The 24,024-nt window shown below is 36.3% G+C and overlaps 1 protein-coding gene across 1 annotated transcript; it reads left to right on the forward strand.

The window, feature by feature from the left end:
- The first annotated feature begins 1,168 nt into the window (after nucleotides 1–1,168).
- On the forward strand, nucleotides 1,169–19,780 carry LOC5566238 (glucose-induced degradation protein 4 homolog). The gene is made up of 5 exons (XM_021838787.1): nucleotides 1,169–1,888; nucleotides 12,146–12,313; nucleotides 12,386–12,499; nucleotides 12,572–12,690; nucleotides 18,479–19,780. Exons 1-5 carry the CDS (start codon nucleotides 1,742–1,744, stop codon nucleotides 18,540–18,542), a joined length of 612 nt encoding a protein of 203 aa, XP_021694479.1. The 5' UTR covers nucleotides 1,169–1,741; the 3' UTR covers nucleotides 18,543–19,780.
- Nucleotides 19,781–24,024: the final 4,244 nt, after the last annotated feature.

A 24,024-nucleotide genomic window follows, 5' to 3' on the forward strand; every position in this document is an offset into this window, starting at 1 on the left:
TGATAGGAAATAAAATTTTCGAAACGATCACATTCTGTGGTTATGAAACATGAATATTAAATAGTATGGCAGAAAAAAATTACATTTTATGAAAAAATAAATATGTTTTATCTTCAGACATTGCTTTCCAACGTTGTCGACCGTCCCCCGATCTTAATGTCCGTAATCTTCGCAGCAACTGGTCTACTGATCGAATCATATGTTTTTTGTTTACTCTTGGTAATGACAGTTCGATGTCTTCTATACTAGATATACCACTTACCAGCAGCTGGAAGTGGGTACAACTTTTCAACTCGCTTTCCCTTCGGAGTTCCACATATGTTATGTGATTTCATTCTACTCCGTTCCAGGAGCTAAATGACGTTTCAACCATTTTTATCTGAACGATGTGGAAATTAGCGGGGTACAAATTAAGGCGAAGTAGGCCGTCATTGAAATTTGTACGCGTCGTTGATGATTGTTGCTAATTCATCTCACGATTTCAAATTATCAAAATTCAAATAAAATCAGTTGGTTTTGCACTGGCACAGCTGAAAAAGTATCAGCATACTTTATGCATGTAAGCGCGTACAGTGATACTTTTTCAAGTCCATATAAACTATCTAAACTGAGTGATATCACTTTTAAAAAGCAAGCTGTAAAGTCATCATTGCTGTCAAAACGAATGACGGGCTACTTAGCCTTAAAAAGTGTTCAGATTACATGTGGTCAAACCAACGGGGGTACCCGGTATTTCGATAGTCCGGGAGGCTAGAAGAAGGGGATGACAAGGAAGAACTTGTTATTAAAATACCTGGCAACTTTCATATATAATCTACTTTTTCTCAACGATAAGGTCATCCCTCTGATCTGATTTACATAAAATAAGTCCCCCGAAGACACCTACCCGATTTTATGCAATTGCGCACTTTCATTAGCTTTTCCGCACTTGTAAACATTTCTGCGATAGTCCAGTGGTGAAAGAAATGCGCAATAAATACAGTGGATTCATTTTTTCACTCATGTTCACAGTTCACAGCCATGAGTTTCTCGAAAATATTATTTAGCAACATTTTCGGCGAGTATCCTCCACATCAACCCGGGTGAACTCGTCCAGTGTGAACAGCATCTTATCCGTGAGTGCCAGCATCTCTCCGCATCTGCTTAGTCCCTTTGCATTTATGCGTCAAAATTTATTTGTCCTTATCGAGAGGCGAACCATCAGCAGCGTTGAGCTCTTTGCGTGCACTTTCTTCCGCAAAAATTTCGTCGCAAAAGCAAACAAAACTATTAATAAACAACGCGTTCGCGAACAACGGTCCCCGGGGCACCGTGCGGTGGTGAAAAATCTAGGAAAACGGAAAATCCCTTTCTTCCAGGTAGGTGTGCGGGTCCAGAAAAAGCCGTCAAAATTAAACCCCAAGCGGAGCAGCGGGCGGAAGAAAGGACGGAAAGAGAAAGTGTGTCGTCGTCCTCGGACACTTCTTCGTCGTCTGCTTCCGCCGTAGCGCTGCACCAACTACCTGCCGAGGCTTCCCAGGAATTGCTCGAGGCGGGTCAAGATCAGGGCTGTTCGTCCACGTCCACGGTTCAGGAAGCCAGCAGCGAAACATTCCCGGTGATACAAAACGAAGACGTAGTTTCTGTTGACGAAGCAGGAACATCCCGGCAGGAGGTCGATCCACTGCCAGTAAACGGCAACGAACAAACTCAACCGGAGGAACCCTCCCACGCCTCGAACTCCAGCCCCCCGGAGAACGCCATGCCAGTGAGGGTTGACATCGTGCCGCCTCCGCCCAACAACTCCAAACAGTTGGGCGTCACCAAATCGCTCCTCTACAATGGATCCAAGTTCCGAGGGTTCCAGAAATCGAAAGGCAACTCGTACGAAGTGGAAGTCGTGCTGCAGGTAAGTGTCCCCGGGGCTGAAAGGTGGGACCAACACAGGGATGGTAGCGATTGAGTGTTTTGAAAATAGGTACAGGGCTAGTAGCAGGTCTATTTTTAGAAACTTTGTCTCTTTTTTAATGCCAGGTATACTTCCTGGAAAAATCTTGAATTATTAGGAAATTTTATTAAAGCTGGTTTGCTACTGACAAGAAAAGGAATCGCCGATCTCAATGCGTGGAAAATTCCTTCCCAGAAGTGGTCCAGAAAATCGCATTTTTCTGATCGTAGTACGCAGTTTAGAAGAAATGTCTCTGTAGAAAATTTCTTGACCCATTCAGTCAAGGAATTTATTCACTTTTATGAACGAAACAGCATACTGGTGATAAGTAACACTCAGTGAAACTAAAATAGGTCTGTATTTAATAAACGCTCTAAGACGAATGAACAAATGGATCATTAAAATAACCAAAAACGGCTGCTATGGAAAGCACAGATAGCGCCACCGTAGCCTTGTGTGTTTGACAGAACAGCAATGCTAATTACCTTCCAATGTTTCTAAATGTAATATCTGTACGTTTCCTTGACCCGATGTAAAGTTCAACTAACAGGTTATCGTTTATAATAAAGTTCAAATTACAAATTAAATTAAATTACAAATTGCAATGCTGTCACATTGTTAAATCCCACATACAGTGGCGCCTTTGTTTTGATGCGGTGAGCACTGACAAAAACTACCTTCAATGATCCATTCAGATTAACGCTCAACGCTCCGTCATCGTAATCATCGTCATCATCGAAACTTCAAAAGCAGTTTTTGTTCAAAACTACAAATTATTCGATGAAAATATGTTCACTGTGTTTCGCTTGGAGAATAAAATACAGTGAACATATTTACCAGTAAATTTGATCGAAAAAACAGCCTTTGGAAATTCCGAAATCAATGACGTCATCAGGATCCGAATAACCTACAATTCCTTCTGGTTCCTTCAACTTGCTTAACCGTAAACGATAGTTGTTGGCGCCCTTTAAATACCGGATAACTTGCTTCAGTTCGATCCAGTCCTCTAAATTAGGTCGGCTTGTATTTCTGCTCAATATTGATACTGCAGTTGCAATATCCGGCCTTGTGTTAATGGATCATTAAAATAGCCAAAACGGCCGCTATGGAAAGCATAGATAGCGCCACCGTAGCCTTGTGTGTTTGACAGAACAGCAATGCTGTCACAATGTTAAATCCCATATACAGTGGCGCCTTTGTTTTGATGCGGTGGGCACTTGCAAAAACTACATTCAATGATCCATTGCAACGTACAACAGCTTTCCTATAATGCTTTGATAATTTCTGTTGTCTGGTAATACTTCCCCTTCATTTTCCTTGGTGACATATCCTGGATCTAAGGAGGGAATATTGGACTCCTTAGCTTCATTCCATCTGCTCAGAATAATAATGTCATTGATGTATCTTCGCTGACTTAAGAATTAATCTCCATCTTCATTCTTTTCAACTTTCTTACCAAGGTAGTGATGAATTTCTCCCATGTCGCTGATCTCGAACGACTGTCTAAGTGATATTGGAACTTCTTCTAACATCTGGATACTCTTGTTTGCCACAATAAGATCGTCCACATATACTAACACGTAGCACCAAGAACCTTGTGAGCATTTCCGGTATAGACACGGATGCTATTTACACCTAGACCTGTGCGCCGCCACGCCACGCCGCCGCCGCCGATTCATTTTACGTCACGCGGACGCCAATCAGCGTCCCGCCGCCGATTAGTATTTGGTCGGTGTTCAGACAGACCACTAGCTGATATTTTGGCGCTCTAAAGATACGTTTAAGAATCCATCAATTTTGACTTTTCCAATGTTATTTTGATACAGATACATGATCAAATAGATATGTTTAATTATTACTTCAAAAAATGCAAAAATTTTGATATTTCGAATGACTGGCGTACGTTTTTCCGAAACTATGAAAAAGCACTTGGTTCGGTCTGTCTGAACACCGACCATTTCATCTCGAAAAATATAATAGTATTTGAAAATTGGCCTAGGAAGTATTTAGGCATTGCTTTAGGGATTTTCACAGAACATCGTACATATAATGCGTTCAAGGAATTGTAATACAGATTTCATCGAGAGTCAGAAATTCTTCTGATAATACGTGTCGTCGAACCCACTGTGCGACCGATTCTGGGTAGTGTCAGTACCGAGATCTCGCAAACTGACGTCTATCATCTGTCAGCGGCGTATGAAAAGGAGCATAGCTATATGTCATATGGAGCATAGACCGTTCAAAACGTGATAAGCTAGGAAGGTATTTTTGGATTAATCAAGTGAAGGTATTTTTGGACTATTAAAGTGAATTACAATATTGAATAAATAACAAGTAGCAAATTAGAATTTGGGGAGCAATTCTCGTCAGACAGGTTTGACCATATGTTAAAGTGTAATTATATTACCACTAAATTTATCATACCGTGCACCCCCGCTAATTTGAACGGTACCTCATGCAAACCATCGGGGTTCATTTTGAATTTGAACATCTAGTCACCCTAGAAACGTGTTTCTGGTAACCTCTTTTACTGTTTTGTTCTGATTCTGCGTTTCGTTCCACAGCGTTCCATTTCACTTTACTCCGTTCCATTAGCTAAATGACGTTTGAACCATTTTTATTCTGAAGGATGTGCAAATTAGCGGGGTACAGATTAAAAATAATATTTGACAAACATATCTAAAAATTCTTCCAAAAACTTTTCAAAGATTTGTTTAGATGTATATTTTTTAAATTTCTGCACGCAATTAACCAAAAATGCATGCATTTAACTCCTAGATCTCTTCCAACAATACGTGCCTCTAGTGAAACATATAGAAATACCAAAAAGGAATACTCAAAAGGATCTCTTCAGTGATTCTGCTGAAAGTTTTCGATTGTTTTTTTTTTCTCAAGAGATTCTTTCAAGTAAAACTTGAATGAAGGATGCTTTAATTTCTTCAAAGAATTTATGTGGAAATAAGACACCTCTTGGAATCTATAGAAAATTAAACAAAATCATGGAGTTTTTCCAAGGATTCTAACAAATATTTCTTCAGCCTATTTCTACAGATAAAATGTTCAAGTATTCGTTCACAGATATCTCCTCGAATTCTATCTACACACTAAAAAATCTCAATTTTAACAGTGACTCATTGGCAGAATCTGACTGAATGAACCATGACGGAAATTGAAGCATGATTCAATTTTACTTCATATGTTAAACAAACGTGATTGTCAACATTGTAAAATTAATGTATAATCATTTCGGATACATTCTTGGAATATTCAAATGCTACACTTAATTTTGAGGCATGAGCCTTGTAAATTAACAAGATCGGGAACAAAACCACGATAGCTCCGGTGATCTCGAATGTCATCCATGTTTTGCAGTCGTGCGTAATAAAAACATTCCTTGCATTCGAACTATGTTTCTTTCCATGTTTGAAGTTTTACTCATTATCTATAAATGTGAACTGGTGGTTTTTGGTGGCCGTGGTGTAATGACAGATATATACATATTTAGAATTAGTAAGCGATAATTGAATTCCATCGAAAACAACAGTGCTGAGCAATAAAATAATATGGAAGCATCGGGTGGTCTATCAACAGAGCACATTTTCATTGTGACAAAAACTACCGAATAGAGTGCAATTATAACGATGCAGTATTTTTTATATTCATTTTATATTTTATATAAATATTTTATATAAAATATATTATATTTTATATTTTTTATATTATTTTTTGGTTCCGGATCTGAAGAAACATCAAGGGTTCATTGGCTTTCCTTGGTCAGCTGGCAGGGTTTTTTTTATTTAGGTTATGTAGACAACGAAAATACGTCTACGTGTAAAATTAAACGAACGAAATATTGCCGAGTAGTTTTACAAATCTGTATAATTTGTTGTCTTGTAAAATTAAGTTCATACCTAATTTTGTGTCATTCAGCTCGCTTTAATATGTCGGTCTTTAATGACACAAAATTACACGATTTTTTCGAAGTGTTTAGGATTCCTCCTCGGCCCTCACCATGTATTGATCCAACTCTTGTGATTTCTTCGTAAATGGTCTTAAATTAAATTTGGTAATTTCCTTCAGACATTTTTTCAAGAAACTACCCGAATTTTTAAGGGTATTACTTTAAATTATAGTAAGAGTTCTTTTAAGAATTCCATAAGAACTATTTTTAAGATTCCTGAAGCATTTTCTTCAAAGATCCGTTTTACCTATCAAATACATAAGAAAATATCAGCACCTGCATGATTCACTTTGGATTTGGAGGGGTCGTCTAACAAATTGTCTGAAAACAATAATAAGCACTTCAAAGCAACGCTTATTTTAGCGAAATGTGTACAAAGAAGGTTTGAAAATACACCTTGCCGAAGAAACTCAAAAGTGTCAAGATCCTGTAAAATTACCCAAAGATGAACATTGAAACTGGAGGACTCTCAAATTACTACACATTGATTTTTTTTAATTCTGAAAAACCGGCTAGATTTTTTTTCGGGGTTTCTTGAATTAATTCGGGGGTTCCATGTGGATTTTATTTTTGAACATTCGTGTTCTTGTACGTTTAGGGATTCATGCAAATAAAATCCAGATTACCAATTATTCCCTACGAAATCTCTCTAGTAAATAATTCATGGGTTCCTTAGAAGATTCTTTCATATATTCCAGCGATAATTTCTTCAGGTATCTGTTCAGAAAATATTTCTAGACTTTATCCAAGAGTTTCTCCAACGATTCATGCAAGAATTAAACTCAAATAAATATTCCTTCTTCGACAGATAATCCTCCAGAATAATCTTCAGGCATCCTCCCAGAATTAAAAAATTGGAATTTTATCAGCAACTTCTCGAGTTTTCTTTCAGGAATGGTTTTAAGATTTTATTAGGAAATACATATGAATTATAACAGGGATGGTTACAGATAGACAAATATAGGGCAACAATTTCAATTGCTCTATTATTTGAAGAACACTCACCCTACAGTCATAAACAACCCACAAATATAAGATCAATGTTTGACGAAATACTTAAATATTCATCATATCTTTAAGACTGGCCAAGATTTATAAATACTTACTCATTGTTATTTTTCCTAAATAACGGTCAAAACATTTAACACACTTTAGCCTAAAATCCATTCAGCTTTGCTATCAGTTATAATAGAATTTGATTTATTTTTCCCGTCGAGGAAATTAAAATTTCGAAATTGTTATTTTGTATGTATAGCTCATACCATTCCCTACCGAGTGAGTACGATGTTTCCTACGTTGTAATAAATTATTAGTTTTACCGAAAAACATTCGTTTCTTGTTCTCGTTATTCGGCCCAGTAAGGTCAACGCAACGTAAGAAAAGACATCCTGGCCACTAGAAGCTGTGATTCATAATTGGCACTATGAACGAAGCAAAGATATGGCGATTCTAAAAGAAACGCCAAATCTAATGCAATCCATGAATAAAATTGTGAAAATTCTACCAAAACAAAAACCCTAAACTTAATTTGCACAAAATAAAATTATTCACTCAGCAGCTCTGCTTATAAAAGCTTGAGTATTTAGGTTTAATATATCTTTTTCATATATTTTTTTATTTAAATATAAAGTACCTAGCCGAAGATTCATTATAACGAAACCTTGAATGCCACTTTTGATTTTTACCAATACGTCCGAAAATTTGAAATTTTCATTTCATAAAGATATGGAAATGGGGTTTTCATATATACCTATATGAAAATGTTTATGTTCTATTTTCCCCACGCCGCCGCCGCCGCCGGTACAAAAATGCTCTGAAGCCGCCGCCGATAAAAAATATTTCGGCGCACACGTCTATACACCTTTCAAATCCTGGTCCAATGAGTTCTTGGTGTAGCTTGGCGTTCCATGACCTAGCTACCAGCTAAAGTCCGTACAAACTTTTCATTAGTTTACAAACCTTTGTTTCGTTGCCTTTCGAGATGAATCCACTTGGTTGCTTCATATAAATCTCCTCCTTAATATCATCATTGAGGAAGGCAGTCTTGATATCATACTGTTTGATAATCATCTATTCCTTCGCTGCCACAGCCATCAATGTACGGAAGGTAGTCTGCCGAACCACAGGCACGATCATTTCTTAATTGTCAGTTCCATACTGCTGACTAAACCCTTGGGCCACCAAGCGAGCTTTATAACGAATTATTTGGCCGTTTGATTACAAATATCCAGTTACAACCAACGGCCTTCCTCCCCTTTCAAAGTCCATGTTTCATTGGGTTGTATTGAATTCATCTCGTCCGCCACAGCAGCCTTCCATTTTTCCGCATTGGGTGAGGACATCGCTTCATTGTAGGATCTGGGAAGGAAGTCATCAGTGATAGCCGCACCACCCAATTCCATATGAGAGTCGTCGTCCTCGAAACCTTCAAAAATACTGGAACCGTCGGTGTCAACCTGTGAATTGTTTGAAGCCGGAAAACCTTTGCATTCAATTGTAAAATCTTGATACTTGCCAGGGAGATTGTGCTCCCGTCAACTGCGCCTCAACGTCCGTGACCAAGACGGATTTGAATTTTGTCACGGAAAGAGCACGGTCACTTCTTTTATCGTATTAGTAGCAGTATTGCCATCACTGGTATCTTCATACCGTGAAGGCACCATACTCTGCGCAGTTAAGGCTTTTCAAATTTCAAACAGCTGTAATTAATTGAAAACTAAACACAATAGTCTTAAATTTTGGGAGCAAATACTTATTGATCTAATGTATAAGGAAAAAATGTAAAAGCTTCAATAAGTAATGATTTTTATTGCAAATTTTTATTTTTTCTTAAGGGTGTCCGTGTTCCTAACTCTGCGCACTCATTTTTGCAATGCTCCTTATTCTGCGAATTTAGGTTCCTAACTCTGCGCACTCGATAAATTCTTTATAACAGTTAAAGTATCTTACTAAAAGCATTACTAGCAGTTGAACTCTGAATTAATCTTCATTTTCTTACTTTATCCGGCATTACGTCCCTAATGGACCGTGGAATGTTTCTAACATTAAGTGAATTTTATCTATAATTCAATCCATGATAATTACTGTTAATGAATGCCATTAAGTGCAACTCTCAAATAATCGAAATCATTATCACTATTATTCTTGTTTACGGTGGATCCAACTTTCGATCGAATCCATGGCCCATTTGATTTTGCTAGCGTAAACGAGATTGCGAAATTTTCGATCAAAAGCGCATTCGAACGTAAACAAGAATGGGGGTGTATATGATTTTCAAAACATGTAATTAACTTAGTTTTCTAAAATGTAAACCAACATACAAAAAGGGTACAAACTACGTATTTTTTTCGTTCACCCTAGGCGTGTAAAGGAAAATTAGCTTGGACTGTTTATGTATTCTCACTAGAAAATATAAAAACCAAATTTACTTTGGTTCGGTTCGGGTCCGATTAATGAACGATTCCTATTGCAGATCAATAACAGTACTTTATGGGAGTTTCTATATAGCAAATACGATTAAACCTCAATGTTCCATTACTCGATATTGACTCATGGAACTATACAAAAAATCTAAATTATTGAATAATTAAATTTTTTATTGCATGGTTAGGATTTCTACATTCCGTCCCCTCAATCCCTGTCGCGATTTATAACTGCTGCGCATAGTAAGGAACATAGTTGAAAAATGGTTCCTTACTATGCGCACTTAAGAAGAATAAGAAAATGAATAAAAAAAGTTGCACTTTACCAGTGATGATTGCTCGATAAATAAACTTGTGCCTACGTACTAAAAATCTGAAATATATTATCTTTAATTTGCTTCAAATGACTTAAGTGATGAGGTACTCCCTTAGCATTTTTGCTAACGGGCAGTCAATTTGGACGTTTTTCAATATTTTTAAAGCTATTTTATTTTTTATTTAAGTATTAAACGTAAATTTGTCAAGAAAGTTCTCCGCGTACTTTTTTATTACTATTGTAGCAATATATGAAAAAAAAATTGAAAACAAAAATTTAAGTATTTTACCAGATTTTGGTGGATTTTGGTAAAAGTGCGCAGAGTTAGGAGCTGCGCAGAGTTAGGGGCCCTCACGGTATTCATCTTCCGTTTCAGATTCATCGTTCCTAACGTCTTGTGCAATTGCTCGGTCGACTTCACGCAAACCACCTTGACCTTCTGACCGGTTGACTTCAGGCAAAACGATTGGTGCATAGGTATACCCTAGCGAAATAACGGTTGGCTTCTTTACCGAAAATGCTTGTGGAATATTGTCTTGACAGACTTCACTGATGCAAAACCACCTCGCGACTCTTGAATATGCATCATGTTCGAGGGTCATACTAGCGATAGCCCATAGTTGCTTCTTCAAATCCAATAAGAAAAAACTCACAAACTCACACCTACACGTTAAAGATTCAAGTGGACGATTTGTCTTGAAGCTTTAACGTGTAGGTGTCTCCTGTTCAGTGAGGATCTTTTCGGGTATGAAATTTTATCGACATGATTATTTTTTATGAATATTCTTTTATTCTTTAATCAAAATGGTCTCTAAAGTCTATTTTTTCCATATCATGCTTGAAGTGGGCCTTCCTTAGCCGAGTGGTTAGAGTCCGCGGCTACAAAGCAAAGCCGCCTGGGTTCGATTCCCGGTCGGTCCAGGATCTTTTAATCTAGTAACGAAAAAATCCTTGACTTCCCTGGGCATAGAGTATGATCGTACCTGCCACACGATATACGAATGCGAAAATGGCAACTTTGGCAAAGAAAACTCTCAGTTAATAACTGTGGAAGTGCTCATTGAATACTAAGCTGAAAAGCAGGATTTGTCCTAGTGAGAACGTAATGCTAAGAAGAAGAAGTGCTTGAACTGTTGAGTGAAGAAATGGGAAGTAGGTTTAGAGACTTGGGAAGTTCCACCCCAAATATTCTTTCAGTAATTTTTCAAGAATGTCCGAAGTCCTCCATGAATTCGTTGAGTGATATTTCCATTGATTTCCTTAGTACTGCCTCTAAGATTCACGTTTAGAATACCTTCAAGAATTCAACCAGTAGTTTGTTTCCCAGAATTGCCTCCAGATTTTTTTCATGATTTGCTCTAAAACAATTGTTCAGGATTTCTTTAAAATTTAAACCATGAATTTCTCTGAGAACTGTCGACTCTGTTGCCGTGCGGTTAGTGTCACCAGCATTCAGCCGCATTATGATAAGGAGTGTGGGTTTAATGTCCGCTTTAGGCTGGAATGTTTTCTGACTGGTTATTGCATGCTAGTTCATTGTCTAGTGTCGTGCATCAAAGGGCAAAATGTACACTGAAAGCATTAATATGTCTTTTTAACAAATAACTCCAGAGATCCCTCCTAAGATTGTTTTAGAATGGAATTAATGTAATATGCTGTTTATTGATGTGAGGCATATATGGAGATTTTACTTGAGAAACTACAAGATAAATGTTTTGAAGAACTGCGAGTATTCCTTGAATGAAGCAATGAGTATTTTTTGGATGAACTTCACTAGAAATCCCAGTTTGAATTTAATGGTTTTTTTTTTTTGAAGACTTCTTAATAGATTTCCTCAAATAATCCCTGGAGGATTTTTGGAGCAACTCATGGGAGAAACCGTGAACGAATTAAAGCATAATTTGAGAAAAAAAATAACGTGAGGACTCCTGTAGTTTTTTGAAATAAAAAATAACTGCACAAATCCTTTAGAAGAACTCCTGTATAATCATTGAAAGATTTCCTAGAGTAACTGGAGAAACCGGTGGAGGCATGAGTGGAAAAATATCTAAATGCAATTGTAGGATAGTTCCTGTGAAAAAAATCAGAGTAATTCTTGTGGAGATTATTGGATGTTGTAGCATTGAAGATTCCTTGGAATGAATTCTGGAGAAATTCCCCTAAACTTCCCCTCCCACTGAATCATTTTGATGGAGAATTTTTATAGAAATCTCTGAAGGTATTCCAGAAGAAATCTATGTAAAATAACTACCTACAGTAATTCCTAAAACATTTCCTCAAGTAATCTCAGAAAAAATCCTGAAGTAATATAATAATAGTCGCTTAAACATTTCTGAATTTTTCATTGAAGCCTCTAGAATTTTGCTCCATAATTCATTGTAAGGAGTATAAAAGGAGAAAAGTGACTTTAGAGACACATAGAGAATTATGCATGAAAATAGTAACCAAGTATCTAAAACGAGACCTGCTACCAGCCCTGCACCATTTTAACTGGTTATTTTATGATTTCTTTTCCGTAGCATGTGGACGAGGCCAATTCGTACCTTTGCGGGTACCTCAAAATAACCGGACTGACCTTCGAGTTCCCCACGCTCACGACTTTCTTCGACGGGGAGATTATCTCTAAGAAGTATCCCTTCCTCACCCGCAAATGGGACGCCGACGAGGAAGTCGACCGGAAGCATTTCGTGAGTTTTTAGTGTTAATACAAGCTTTTGAACACTTCGACGAATAATTTGGTATAAAATTCTATTTTGCAGGGAAAGTTTGCTGCTTTCGTGGACTACCAGAAGAACTTCAACTCGGACGATTTCGACTACGAGGCCCTGCAGAAGAGCGACTATGTGTTCATGAGATGGAAAGAACACTTCCTGGTAGGGAGCTTAATCGCGAGAGCGTTTTCGTAGATGAACATTAGCATAATCCTAATGCCAATTCCTTTGCAGGTACCGAATCATAAAATAAAGGACATCAACGGGGCTTCGTTTGCTGGGTTTTACTACATCTGCTTCCAAAAGTCGCGGGCGGTAATGGAAGGATACTACTATCACAGAACCTCCGAATGGTGAGTGTGTACCTACCTGTAGTTTGAAGAACGATCTTTCTGAAATCATGGGTCGCACGGTTTTCCCATTCTTTTTATTGCTCTTGCAAAAAAAGCTGATTGACCGATTTGCCTTATTGATTCGTTCTTAACGTAATAGCACTGTTCACTGTAAGCTTGCACTGCCCAAAAATGAATACACCTAAAATAATCCGCTTGTATTTTGGTTACATGTCAACAAATTTCATGCTATCCAAAATTGAACCGTGCCAAAGTCGAACGGTTTCATATTTCTATGAACACTTTGTTACTCGAGTGCAAGATAGCAGAATGAAGTTCAAGATTTTATAACAAACCTGTTTAACGACCGTCGTAGGAGATAAAATCGTAGAAATTAAAACATGAAAAATTAAAAATGCAACGACCAGATTACAGATCCAGATATTCGACAAAGTTGAAGCATGGTTCGAGATTGGTCCAAAAATGCTGTTCTTGATTTCAAACTCTGGATTGGCATCACTGTTGTATTGCTATCAAAGCAGTATGATAAATTGATGAGGGTTAAATTTTTGCAGAAATTACTGGAAATTGTTCAAACATTTATCCAGGAACTAAAACAGAGATTTCTCTAAGAGTTTCCCAAGGTATTCAATTCACCATAAAACTTTGCCTAAGAAATTACAAAGATTCCTTCAGGAATTTGTCCAATCATTATTTTAATAGTTTCTTCATGAATACGTTGACATATACCGTAATCCGGGGGCAAATTGATCACTGGGGCGAATTTTATCAGGTCGGTACCAAAACACATTTCCTCCCAAGGATGCTGAAAGTTTCGTTGGCACCATAGACTTTCCATGTTTCCTAGTTTATGGATGTCTAATGATGATATTGAGCTATTTAATTTTTATTAGGGTCAGTTTTGCATAGAAATATTCACACTTTTTGAAGGTGTAAGCAATACAGTTGGAAATGTCGGTGCTGAACTCCACTGGTGCTATGCCTACATTTCAACTTTGAGTGTTTGAAATGTTGTGTAAGCTTAAGTATGAACTACTGAACTCATTTTTGATATCAAATAATGTGCTTACTTCAAGGGAAATTGCCTACATTTAGGCTTATAAGGCTGAATTTTAATTTTGCAATAAAATGATCAAATACTTGAGTTGTAAGAATTTTGACATCATTTTCAGAATCAGGAGACCCGTATTTAGTAGATAGGAATATTTTTTAATCTTAAACTTGCTCTGTTATATTGTGATCAATTTTGCTCCAGTGTGTCATTCTATTGTTTATATTAAAACTATTTTTATGATATGTAAAATATTATTTCATGAGAAGTCGATTACATAATCTGATGTATGGAGTACTGGTTTTGTCGAACTTTTTTTTGACAATATTTGAATTCCGAAGGTTAACACAACAAAAAGTTGTAAAATAGTGTTCAATTTGCCCCCGGATTACGATATTTTAAAAATGATCTTGATGCTTTCAAAAAAAAAAAAAAAAACTTCTCTAGGATTTTTTTTAAAGATTCCATTATACAATATTTAGTAAATTCCTTCTATGCCTCTTTGAAGTACTTTTATGGTCTTTAATAAACAATCCAGGAATTCTTCCTGGATGTTCTGCAGGAATCCTTCAAAGATTTTGTGGAATGGATTTGTTCTAATTTTTTTTTTGGATTTTGTACAGTTTTCTTTCCTGAAACTCCTGGGGGGATTTCCTTAGGTTCTTTAATAATGCCTGCAAGGATCGTGTAATTTCTCCAGGAGAAAATCTCATAGCATGTACTAGTAATTTCTCAAGCTTCTTACAACAATTCCTTCAGGGATTCTTCTAAAAAAAAATATTCAAGTATTCGAGATTTCTTCAGAAATTCTATCAAAGACCAAAAACGTATTCTGAGACTCCTTCAGATCTTTTCCGGTATTCCTATAGAAATTTTACATTAATTGGCTTGTTTAGGGGTGTTCTGATTTTTACATTCTGATTCTACGTTAAAAACTGAACCAAAATCCAAAGTTTCATAGTTTTCCGTGCCCTGGAATTGTTTTTGAAACGTGATTGAATATACTATAATTCGAGTTTGAATCACCCCTCGTATAATTTCACTTCGAGACGAACTGTCATTAGGTAAATTGAAATGTCATTGAGTCGACCGATTGAAATCTTATTTAATCATTTACTATATCAACGTTAAGATATTAAAGCGTAATAAAATCGAGTTACACTTAGAAAGATGTGCTCTTTCGATTAAGCTACCAAAAACTGATATTTTCATCACTAAACAACTTTTTCTAAGTATTGCCTCAAATATCCTTTCAGCATGTCCTTTTTTATTGAAGAATCGTGTCAGGGATCCCCCTGAAATGTATCCAGAGATTTCTTCAAGAACCACTCTAATAATCTCAGGATTTTTTCATTAGTTTTAATAATTTGGCCATGGATTCTTCAGGAAATAAAAGACCATGTCATCGTTGTAAAGAAAACGGGACAAGGCCAGATGTGGATATCAGAGTAAGATCTAGCGCCGTGTTAGGTAAAAATAAAGAGTATCACATATAGTCGGTGATGGGTCCTCGGGGCACTTGCAAACATGAGGTATTTTACACCGAAATCGCAGGACTGACCTCAGCATCTGATTGAACAAAAATAAGTTACCGATTTCGGGAGAATATTTAGTACCGGTGACTAGTCGACTCGAGTCGTTATGCTGTGATTCTTTTTATAGGTCAGGTTCCTCAAAGTAAAAGCTACTTGATTTCTGACGTCTTCCGCTGAATGAACCTAGACATTTACTCCACTGTCTTGACACTCACTGCCTGTGTTTTCAGCGCTATTCAGGTGTTCGTTGAAGTGCTGCTTCCACTTTTAGATTATCTTACGTTCGTTCCCAAAGATCAGGATGGGTCTGGGTCATTTGGCATAAAGCCATTTGGCATAAGGTCATTTGGCATAACGCCATTTGGCATAAAGGACATTTGGCATAACGGTCATTTGGTATAATTTTGAACAATGTGAAAATAAAGGATCATTTAGCATAAAGGACATTTGGCATAACATCAAGCCATGAGTAAAGTAAGAATCAATTGGCATAATATTAAACCATATGTGAAGTAAAGGTCATTTGGCATATTGGACGTTTGGCATAATATCAAACCATCTGAAAAGTAAGGGTTATTTGGTATAATAATTCAGATATTCCTTTTTCTATGTGAAAAAACTGTTGTAATATTACGCAAAAGAAAAAGTCATGTTAAAAAGAAGGGCAAATTCCTATATAACAAAATAACGCGTCTAATCGCTATAGCAATAACCCTCGAAAGGAATACCTTATGTTTGCTACTACAATTATCTTTTAAATAACATTTCGTGTTCCAACGAACCCGATCAACCAGTGCACACTGGTCCAGGAAGCTAATTTAGGCGGACATGAGGATTTCGTCTCGATTTATTGATTTTAGAGCCATAGTTGCTTCTGATATCGATTTTATCATTCTCTTAGAGCTCTTATGGAGTGACAAAAAATTACGTCCCGTCACATTATGAAAAACAACAAATTAATTAGCTTATCAGTTATTGGGCCACACTTATGAAACCTACATATCAGAGGTGGTGTTATTTGATTTTTATTTTCATGATTCAGCCAAACGGCATTCGGCAAAATGACCCGTTCGGCCAAGTGGCCGGGCACCGAGTTTTCAGTACTACAAAGTGTACGCATCAAATTTTTTTTACGATAATTACAAGAGTGAAGTAGGTATACTGCCCATAAAAGCATACCAGTCCCATGTCTGCTGGATTTCCTATTCACGTGGGACAATTATGCGTTTATGGGCAGTATAGGCCAACTTCTTTTTTTTAATGAATCGTGAGTTGGTATGTTCAGCAAAGTTGTAGCAAATGATCAGAGTTGCTCAATATCAGTCATAACAGCGTATGGCTGATTTACATAAACTATTAATATCAGTTGCGAGCTATCAATATCACTTTGATTTGGCAACCAACAGCAGTGATGCGACATCGCACTCTAGATTATAATCAATTCAGAATGAGTGATCACGTGACAATTCTCCTTCTCCCTGGGGCCTCCCTTAGCCGAGTGGCTAGAGTCCGTGGCTACAAAGCAAAGCCATGCTGAATCCCAAAACCCGGTCGGTTCAGGATCTTTGCGTAATGGAAATTTCCTTGATTTCCCTGGGCATAAAGTATCATCGTACCTGCCATACGAGCAACTCTGCAAACGATTAGCTTAAAAGCCGCGATAATTGAGTATCTTCTATCTTCTATATAAATAAAAATGGGGTGGTGTTTGTATGTCACGAAATGACTTCCGAACGGGTCAACCGATTTGAATGATTATTTTTTCATTTTGTTCGTGTTCCGACGTGTTTGTGTGTATAAAATTCCCAGGATATTCACCAGGACAGTAGGAAAAACGAGCGTGAACGGAACTGTCATTTAGTATGGGACGATCCATAGCGTTTTTCAACAGCCTACTTGATGGCAAGACAAAGTTTGCCGGGCCCACTAGTTTTTAATAAAAAAAAATCGTCGCTCTCAAGTGTTTTATTTTTTCGATTTATTGGCCTACTAAGTTCTACAAAGTTTTAATACTTATCATTTGCTACAACTTTGCCATAGTTGTATTTCTTATGGTTTTAATGTTATTTGAGTTTTTCATCTTAAAATTTAATATTTTGTGTGCCTTGTATCTCAACTATGAGCACCTGAAGAAAATTATTCTTCCCACCTAATGATTTTGCAGTCTTTCGAGTATCTCTGAGCAAAATTAAGAGAAGATGATATTGCTGTTTGCGTTTGACGTGCAAATACAGTAAAACTGAGCTGCAAATGCGGTAACACAAAGTAGCCAAAGGATACTTAGCAACCATGATATCACTGCCAACATAGCAATGAAAATTACTCTTTGACTTCGCCTTCCTTGTTAATAATCTTACCGCGTTTGGTGTTTCCGCATTTGATATTTGCATTTCAAACGCAAACAGCAATATTTTCTATCTCCTTCAAAATCGATTTTACTACTAGACGATATGAGCTAAATCCTTATTTATTGAATATTCACACATGCTCAACTCACAAAAGTCATCACCTGAGCATATAAAATCAAATATAAAACGTGTAATGTATAGAAAGAAAAAGTACATCGTTTTTTAGTTGTTTTCGATTAACTTGGAAGCTTCTGAAAGAAATTCACCATCTTTTCCTTTATCGGTATTTTGTCCATTAGTAAGCGAGATGATTGGAAGTCAACATAAATCATACAATATACATCTACAAAGCTTACAATCCGATTGAATTCGGTGGTATGATTTAACCGGAATCTTCCGATGGATTCATACCGCACTTGTTGTGCTTCTTCGGCGGCTTGCAAGAGAAGAGAATAAATAAATTATTATAGAACAGATTCAGCTGTTACTAAAATAAAACAGTAACAAAATGCTAAAATCTCCAATTTAAGTATGTACAGAAAATATATTGAAATTATGCCAAATGTCCGTTGTGCCAAATGACCCTCATCTTTCACTTAGTTAAAAATTATGCCAAATGACCGTTATGCCAAATGTACTTTATGCCAAATGGCGTTATGCCAAATGACCTTATGCCAAATGGCCCGCTCCCGATCAGGATCCTATCTTTGCAGGACCGCTTGTGCTGCGCCTTTTTTCCTCCACATATCTATACTTACTCCTCATCAAACCTATTTGTATGAAAATTCGATTGTATCGCAATATGAACTAAAAACCAATACAACAAACATCTAACGATTGTTATTTCCTTCCAGGTACCAATCACTCACCCTCGAACACGTACCCGAGTCGTGCATTCAGATCTACGAATTCAGATAAGTATGTAGTGGAGTGGGCCAAGATTTCCAAACTACAAATTACATAAGCAAAGCAAAAATCTACATCACACACTGCTAGGTAGATTGACAAACAATTATTGCTATTACTGCGTTACTTATAGCTTTGAGTTGGTCACCATCCTCCGCTGATGTTATGCAATCAAGCAGTAAATTTCCCCAAACACGAAACCTACAATCGTGCCAGTAAGTTAACGATCTACGATAGAGGACATTGAATGCTTCCTCACACCACAATCTGAACACAACTTAACGTAAAATCTTAAATGAGTTCTCTGATAGAGTGACCGCTAGGTAGTACTAAGTAACACCTTATATAATTTGAAATACTTGACCAGCGTCTGAAGCGAATATCGATACCAATAATTAGAACATGTTTTAATAGCGATTATTAACTTTCTCGATAGTTCAATAAATGAAACAAAGAATAACTGTTTTCGATTTTTGCTGCTTATTAATGTACGAAGCAACATCGTTCGTAGCGAGACTACTAAAGCGCAAACAGTGGAGAAAACGATGTTGCAAGCAGCAGGACACATATGCATAACACTAGATCATTCAAAGAATTCAAATGTGAGCGTTTTTTCGTCTCAAGAAGAAAAAGAAAATCAAGCTAATAATTAAACCTATTATACTAAAATAGAATACAAAGCACTACCTGAATGCCATGTTATTAACTTTATGGATTATTTAATATGTAATTTTGTATCAATGTACGAACAGAGGAGAAACAAAATGGAAGGAACGTTGCACACCAACTGGTGATTGATAAATCTGACTTTGATAAAGAAAAAACTGCAGGAATGACAGAGACTATCACACGAGAAAAAGAACAATCGAGCGAGTTAAAGAAAGTAGCATTTCCCGCGCAATATTTAAAATTGATTAAGTTAGAAATTGACATAAACCATCTCTTCTCGACGAGTAACAAACGTGTAGGAGGTTCACACATAAATAGCTGCAGAATAGCGTACGAATCATCTGGATTATAGGATTGAGCAATTCGAGAATGCGCCCAGTCAGTGGGCGCACGCAAAACGATCGAATGGTGTCCTTGGTGGGCAGTTGCAAGATTTGCAGACAATGCTGTACACATGATATTGACAGATACACGTGTAATAACGAACTACCTTATTCCATATATTCAAATGCTGTTTGGGTCAAAAGGTACGTATATATTTTCAATAAAAATTATTTGCACTTAACAATGTGCGCAAGACACGTGTTGGTTTCACCTATTGTGAAGTTTGAAGTGTCAAATAACATCATCCGAAATCCTTTTATTGGTCACTTCACATTTTTCATCAAGCACAAACTCAATTCATCGCGTCGTGCTACGAGACGATATTTGGTAGACATACAGATGAGAACATCTTGTCGGATGAGCGTGTAGTGATGGAAAGCTGAAAGCAGTGTTACGACGAACACTCACATTAAGAGAAGTTGAAGATGCTATTGAACAGCTAATGAACATTCGAGCATGGGTGACACCTGCTTCTCAGCTTAGTGTTCTTATGAATATGTTATTAACAGAGAGCTTTCTTTGCCATAGTTGCCATTTTCGCAATCGTACGATGATACTCTATGCCCAGGGAAGTCAAGGAAATTTCCATTACGAAAAGATCTTGGACCGACCGGGAATCAAACCCAGACACCTTCAGCATAGCTGTGCTTTGTAGCCGCGGACGCTAACCACTCGGCTAAGGAAGGCCCCAAAGTGGACATTAGGGTGTTTGAAAATTTAAAAATCCAATCTCCCATATCCATATCCTTACCATCCTAACCATAAAAATTGCGTTCTGTGAAATTTTCAACTTTCTAGGTGGTGATTTGAAGGGTGCCCAAAGACAATTGTTGATGTACAACTCGGAATAGGATAGTCTCACTGTAGATAATTGGTAGCAGATTATTAATGATTGTCAGCATATCTGCAGTAGTATAGATTTCGCGCCATAATCAGTTTGTATGTGTATGCCTAAATTTGTAATGTTTTGTACTCTTTGTCCCTTTTGTTACTTTGTTTGTTAGTTCAATTTGTTTGTCTTCAACATTATAAAACCACCACAGTAGATAGACTCAGATAATAGTCCTTGAGATTTCGTACCCCAAGTGACTCATAGTAAGAACGCGCGCAGTTAGCACCAGTATTCAGTCAGAATAAATTGCCGTCAGTCAAAGTTAAGTTACAGTTTGTGCCAATACAGTTTGAAAAGCAATATATCAGTGTAGTTTGCATAGAAGAAAACAATCTTTTAGTCAGTGCAATAAATCCCAGTTAGACACGAATTCTCGATTCTGTTTTGCCATGAAGAAGTACCACTCGGCAAGTGATCCAAACCAACAGACGCTCTTATGTGCGTTAACAACAATGTAGGTTTATATGGAAAATGCCACAGAAATTTTGAAAAAAAAAAAATGTTCATTAGTACTGGAATGTAAGTACAAACTTATTATTCCTTAGTGAAAACTCATTCTTCAAACCTTCATAAAGAATGTTGCTGAAGGAACAAATCCCTTTGAGCTAATTTTGTTTGGATTTTTTGGTAGATGTTTGCATGGCTATAATCCCATAGGTTTGAAGCTAAACAACAGCAAACAAGCTAATGAATAACTCCTCTTCTATCCATCGGATTGATTTGCTCTCTTTAGCAAAAATCTTTATTATGGTTTAAAGAATGATTTTTCACAATGGGATGGTAAGTTTGTACTTACATTCCAGTACCAATGTGCTTGAAACAGTTTTTAAAATTTCTCCATAGTAATTTCCATTTAAACCTACATCGTCTTTGGGCCACCTTTATATCACCACCTAAAAAGCTGAAAATTTCACAGAACTCTATTTTTATGGTAAGGATGGTAAGGAAGATATGGGAGATTGGATTTTCAAACATTTATAAATTGTGAATCGCCCTAGTGGACACAGATAAGCTAGATATCCATCTGCATAGGCTAGTGTTATAAATTGGCCAGAGTGTAAAATAAATTAAAAAAAACTGTTATTTTTTCGAAAACTAATATTTTGTTTCATTTTTTTTTGTGTTCAGAATTCCTTTTAATAAAAAGCGTCATGATAAATTTCTTAGAGTCAAACTAAAAATCAGGCTCCTCCCAGCGATCATCAAAACTGCCAAGGACAAAACTGATAGTAATTTCAAAATAAATCATTACGGGGAAAACGGATGATGGGTTCGTCAAGGAATCTCTCAAGATGTTTCCTTATGTATTCCTCAAATGTATTTCTTCTTGTGATTTTGTCTCCACCATTTTTATACAATTCTATTTTATTTTCAGAAAGTCTTTATTGATACCTCTACCTTTTCTAAGCATTATTCCGGAAAATCTCCCATGAATTATTTACACAAAATAATCAAAAGACTCCTATATTTGTTTTAGGAAATTTCCTTTAAAAATACAATGAAACATCAAGTAGAATCTTTTCAGTGCAAGATTCCTTCATAATTCATAAAATGTTTGTAAGAATCCTTCAACTTAACGTCTAGCGATTCCACTAATGGCATCTTAACATGTTCTTTGGGTACTTTATCAGGCATTCCTTTCTACTCGCCCAAGAATTACTATCACAATTTCTCAAGGGTTTTCTAAGGTAATTGAGTTTTTTTTTAGTTTAGTTTTGAAGAATTTTTGTTATTATTACTTTTCTTACAATGTTTTGCGATATTGTTTTTTAAATTGTTGGAATTTTCCTTGAATAAATTCCCAATTTTACTAAAATATTTCTCTAAAAACTCATGTAGTGCTTTCACTAGAGATTTTTTCTGGTATACTTTTAGGAAATCCTCCAGGGATCCTTTCAAAATTCCTTTAGCAAAATTTCGTCAGAATTTGTTCCGGGAAATTAATGAGCGCTACTAAAGGTTACATAAGGATGTAATTTCCACTATATTATTCCCCCATTCTTATTTTATTTTTCAGGAATATTTATTTTTCAGGAAGTATTTCGAATTTCATTCACTTAAAACATTTTTTTCTAAGAATTCTTCCAAATGAGCATGCTGCTCAAGCTGTAATTTATACATATAAATGGTGTATATTAAGCTGCTTTCTTGGAAAACTTCTTTACAAAATGTGATGAAATGCAACTTGTGATTCATTAAAAAATTCTTCTAGAACAATTTTATTTTTTTGCAAAATTTCCATTATTCCTTCTAAAATTCTATTATTTGATTTCATTTGAACTTATTGCAAAGGAACTCTTTCACAAGCCTAGGGCAAAAAAATACAACATAGGTATAATGAGGCTAAATAAGTTTACAGAAGTCATTTTTTCCCTTATTCTTCCTATAATGAATACTAATACGAAAGGCTAGAGGTCCCAGAGCAACCTTCAGAAACTTTAACGTGGCTTATCCACAGGTGATTTTTTTCTGGTATCTTTTAGTAACTTCTCCAAGGATCCCTCCAAAATTTCTTTAGAGATTCCTCCATCAATCCTCTCAGAATGTCTTGCTTAGCGAAATTTCTGCAGAATTCACTCAGGGAAATCCATAAGCACGCCAACGCAAACTACCACCAGTAATTTTAAGAATGATTACTCTAGATATATTTCTACTAATTCATCCGCCGATTTATCCAGTTGTTACACTGGATTATTACGATTACACTTTCAAAGATTCCTTCAGGAGTTCTTCCAAGAAAATCCACAAAAGTTTATTTCAAAGTTTTGAGGATTTTTTTTCCTAGAAACCCTTTATGAGTTCCTACGCTGATTTGTCCAGTTAATTTTACAGGCATTTTCATAAGGATTCAACAATTCTTCCGTGGTTTCTCCCAGGAATTGCTCCAGAAATTTATCCATAGATTATTGGAGGAAATCTTGTAAAAACTCGCCCAGTAATTCCTCAATAAATTGAGACCCGCGATTTTTTTCAGGATTTTTCCAGCCTTTAGCTAATCCAAGCATTACTCTTGCAATTCTTTAAGACATTCATACAGTAATATTTGAAGTAAAATCTCCATGGATTTTCGAAAATTTCATTTGAGGTTTCACACCTGTTTAAAACTACATACATTATTATTTCATTATTATCTGCGCACATTTCTTCATCAAACATTTATGCAGCAATTTGTCTAGGAAATTCTCTGAGCCTTCGGCAAGGGAGGAGTTCATACAGGGTTTCTTCAGAACTCACATTAATTTCTTTAGAAGTTTTCATTCAGTTTCAGATTTTCTTCATCCCGGATTTTACCAAAAACTTCTCCAATAATTAAAAAAAAAACATTTTTACTGGTGATCTCTGGAAAATGCCTGGAGAAATTCTTTGAAGACTATATTGGGAAAACTTCTCAGAGAATTTCTATAAGAATTCCTGAATGAATTACTTAAAATAATTCCTTTTTGAATTATCGATCCTAAATGCCAAATTGTCATCTCTGGAGAAATTACTGGGAGTTTCTTGAGAATTTTTGGAGGAATTCTTAATTAAGTCTTTAAGGTAATTTCTGTG

The sequence above is a fragment of the Aedes aegypti genome, chromosome 1 (assembly GCF_002204515.2).
Source record: "Aedes aegypti strain LVP_AGWG chromosome 1, AaegL5.0 Primary Assembly, whole genome shotgun sequence".
NCBI classification, from domain to species: domain Eukaryota; kingdom Metazoa; phylum Arthropoda; class Insecta; order Diptera; family Culicidae; genus Aedes; species Aedes aegypti.